Source organism: Chaetura pelagica, unplaced genomic scaffold (genome assembly GCF_000747805.2).
Source record: "Chaetura pelagica isolate M959 unplaced genomic scaffold, ChaPel_1.0 scaffold17, whole genome shotgun sequence".
Lineage (NCBI taxonomy): Eukaryota > Metazoa > Chordata > Aves > Apodiformes > Apodidae > Chaetura > Chaetura pelagica.
The window spans coordinates 6,013,231-6,017,275 of NW_009970726.1; the positions used below are offsets into that span (position 1 = coordinate 6,013,231).

At 48.3% G+C, this 4,045-nt stretch overlaps 1 protein-coding gene across 3 annotated transcripts in view; it reads right to left on the reverse strand.

Annotated features, from left to right (window-relative positions):
• Positions 1–3,541, reverse strand: part of NRP1 (neuropilin 1) — a 110,502-nt gene extending 106,961 nt beyond the window's left edge. For all 3 annotated transcript variants that reach the window (XM_010006981.1, XM_010006980.1, XM_010006979.1), the window contains exons 1-2: positions 3,475–3,541; positions 50–224 (exon numbers count right to left, since the gene is read on the reverse strand). In XM_010006981.1, coding sequence (XP_010005283.1) covers positions 50–224; positions 3,475–3,541 — 242 coding nt within the window. The remainder of the gene's footprint in view (positions 1–49; positions 225–3,474) is intronic.
• Positions 3,542–4,045: the final 504 nt, after the last annotated feature.

The window sequence follows — 4,045 nt, forward strand, 5'->3', positions numbered from 1 at the left end:
GGCCGCGAGGCGCCGGCAGGTGTCGCCGTGGCGCTCCGGCTGCACTTACTTGCAGTCGCGGGCCTCCAGGTCGAAGTGGGGGTTGAAGTTGATCATGATCCTCTGGTAGGGCTCCGGAGCCTGGATCAGCCACTCGCATTTTTGGCTGGGGTGGTAGGACTGGGGGTAGCCGGGAGACGTGAGGTACCCGGGGCTTAAAATTTTGATGGTGTCGCCGCACTTATCTGCAGGGAAAGCAAACAGATCGGCTCTTCTCAGCTCCCCCCGGCAAGCACCCGCTTTCAGCCCGCAGCAGAGAGCCAGCCGACGGCTGTCGGAATGCTGGGGGCTGGAGGAGGTGTTGCAGCCTCCTTCAAGTAAACTTCTGCTGCATCCTTATGCCTTTAACGCAAGCACATTTCTGCTAAAATTTTCCAAATGAAAGAGGCCTGCCTCTCCTTGCCCATCCTCGAGTCCAGAAACTGGACAGGCAGCAGGTAGCAGAAGATACCCCATTTCTAAACCCCCTTTAAAAAAACTCCCTGCTCCAAGCACACAGTGCCCCTTACCGTGTTAAAAACTTGCATCCTCACAACAGGAGTCTGAGACTCAATTATCTCAAAAAAGTATAATTTTCTTAAGTACAAAGTTTTAAGGAAAGCTGGGAGGAAAACTAATAGGATGCTATTTGACCCCCTGCCCAGCTATGGGATAAACCTGGTCTGTGTCACTGCCCAGTGGGCTTGGCTTGGTGGATTCAAGCCCCTTTGCAGCAGACCCTCTCTTTGTTTTATCAGTCCATAAATCTAGGCAGGTTGAAACTATCTGTGCACTTCAAACCCAGGCTAGCAGAGAACAAAGTGGTTTTAGTGAAGCAGAAATCACTATTTATTCCTTCAAGGAAGTTTGTTCATGCTTGGACACTGCATCAAAGTAATGGACTGGAACAACATCCTTTCCTCTTCCCTCTGTCCCTTTCTACCCCAAACAAAAACAAAGATTTATTTCTAATAGCAAAACACTTGCAAAAGTTTCCAGAATCACCAAATGTGACTATGAAATGTGGTATGCTGCATCTTGCTCCTTTGGCCAGTATTGTCAGGGTTGCATTTTAAGGTTTTTAGGAAATATAAAAAGGAACAAGAAATCCAGCCTGAACAGTCAGTCACTTCACTGTCCAGTACAGGTTTGTGTTACTGCTTTTTTACTTCTAGGATTTCTTTCTATAGGTCTTTAGGGAGGAAAAACTTTCTCCACACATGGATTGTTTAATTTTGAGCAATAAAATATGACAGTAAACTACAGAGAGGAGGAATGTCCCCACTAAAAAGGAAGACTATGTATCACTACCTCCCAATAATGGTATACACAGGCTGCAGTGCTGTATCTAATGCATTCTCTGTGAAAGCAAAATGGCATTCCTTGCTCTCAGATGAATTTATAAAAGTATGGGATTTTATTGGAGAAAAAGCAGGTCAAATGGAAACGAATGAGGATGTGCACATCAAAAATGCATAAAGCTACACTCTTTGTAGAAATTATTTGCCATAAATTAGGAGGGAAGGGGATGATATGTACTCAGCTGCGTGGTCAAACCCCAGATATTGCTAAACATGTTGCTGGGAAAGGCTATCTTATTATTTATTTCCTCTTTGCCTTTGCAAAACTGGCTGTTTTCCTCTGACCAGAACAAAAGGCGTCGCAGCTCAAAGCTCAAAAGCTGTCACTGGTGATCTTGCTAATCCGCTCTCTGGGGCTCTCAGGGAATCTTGCCTTTTCTTCCCTGTGTAAGCACACTCAGAAAGTGATCCTGTCTCATTAAGCCCACTCCAGCCCTGCAAACAACATGGCAGAGTCTGGCATCTGTTAAATGCCTGAAATAAAGCAGTGCTGCTTCTAGTCACTTGACAGAGTCACTTCAGGGGACGCTGAGGTGGACTCACTACCACCAGTGCTCCTTAATCTGCGACTTCTGAGAAAGTGACAGTGTAATAAGATAATGCAGTCTGCTAGACTCCCTGGCTCTGTGCAATCTCTCTCACACTTGATTAGGAAGAGCAGTTTCTAATGACTTTGGACCATTAGTTCTAAATAAGGTTAATGAATTAATTTAGCAGACACCAGTACTGCATGTAGGTGAAGGTGGCATTAGCAGGTCTAGTAGGTTACAGAGGAGGTTAATGGCCTTGGTGATTCCAGCAGGGCCACCACATTAACCACTCATGGTGTAGGCTTCTGCCCAGCAACCCACCCTACTCCCCTTCTTCTCATGGGTAGAAATGATCAACAGGAGCACTGGGTGGCCTCCTCCCACCCCTCAGAGGGTACAGGATAGGAGCAGTCCTGGTTTATGTGGGAGCCAGGGAGGTGGCTGCCCACATCCCTCACCTGAGCTGTGGGGGTGAGCAGAGTGCACCTCTCAGAGCATCCCCAAGCCAGGCTTGGCACACGTCTCTAGTGCCTTCACTCCTGTGCCTCAGTGCCAGAGGAGGCAGCTTGTCCTGATTAAATTAAGCAGCCTCCTCAAAACATATTGGGAAAGAGATTAACTTCCATCATAAAACACACGATCTTAATGCTCTGTGTTCCACAACACTCCACTTGTGGTCCCTTATTAAAACAATATACCAGCATAAGTGGAGGGTACTCTCTTCTTCTAATTACTGTGATTGAAAACTCAGTCAGGCAAAAGTAAATATTTGATAATTAGTTCATAATAATTGCTCGGGATTTCTCGGGAAAGGAAAACTTCCATGAGCTGTTTCATGTGTAAGAGCTAAACATCGAGCAGTCCTACAATTGGACTGTCTTTAAAAATGCATCATGCAGTGAAATATTCACAGTGCCCTGACATTGTTGGGGAAAGAGGAGCACGCTGCTTTTAATTAGTTGTGCTTTCAAGGGCTGCCTGATAGTACACGAGCTACATCAGTCATTTGTTATGGGCTTCCTCTCCTGGAAAGGAGTCTTGAATCTTCACAGAGAAGCTCAGCTTCTCTCTTGGCACTGTGCAAGTTGCATGTAAACTGCAGACTTGGGAAGCAGGTAGTAAAGAGAGCTCTCCATTTGAAGACTGCCCACAGGTACACACACAGCTAGTAAAAGGTACAATAATCTGAAATCTCACACTTTGGAAAAAGAAACGGGGGTATGTGGGGAGAGAAAGCCTTCCCCTTAAAGTGTTCATTATCTTTCAGATACCGAAGGCAAGACTTAATTGCCTATGGGAGGAAACATTATTAAAATAATTGGCTGTCCTGATCCAGTAAGAACCAGCAGCCTGCTTTATACAACAACCCGAAAGAGCAGAAAACAAAGTCGTAGGGCCATGCCAGGCTGGCCTATCCTGGGGCGAAGACCCCGCCGACTCCCTTCTCCAGCAGAAAGTTCCCTGCAACCGGTCTCAGGCCGCTGCCGGCCCCCGCAGCCCAGCCCCGCAGCCCAGCCCCGCAGCCCCTGCCCAGGCTGAGACCCGACGTGCCCCGTGACACCTACCGCTTCGCAGAGCCCTGGCGAGGGTGAAGGTGAGGGCTGCACAGTGCAGGAGAAGCCCCCAATCCATTTTCCCTTCAGACAGCAGGGAAAGGAGGGAAAAAAAAAACAACAAACCAAAACCAAAACCAAAACACGAAAAATGCTCTCCACGCACAACTCTTCCTAGGTCTTAAATCCTCCAGCTGGAGTCAGGAACAGAAAGCTCGGTCCGCAAGGGCAGTCCCGGGGGCAGAGGGAGGCTTCTCTCTGTGCCTCAAGTCGCCCGCATCCTGTCATTTAGCTCCGGCTCCCTTTGCCCACACTTGTTCCTTCTCCAGGCACCGCCCCCCCTGCCATTCCCAGCGAGACTAGAAAGCCAAATGAAAACGAAGGGGAAAAACAAAAAGCAAAAACAAAAAACAAACCAACAAACACACAAACAAGACAGACAAAAATCCTCGCGGCTGCTGGCACCTCGGGAGCGCTCTGCCAGGGCGGGCTCGGGGAGACGGGGCGGAGGTGCTCTGCGGAGGGGAGAGAAGGAAGGGAGAGCGGCCGTGAGCGGGAACCAGCCGGGCGCTGGAGTTTGCCA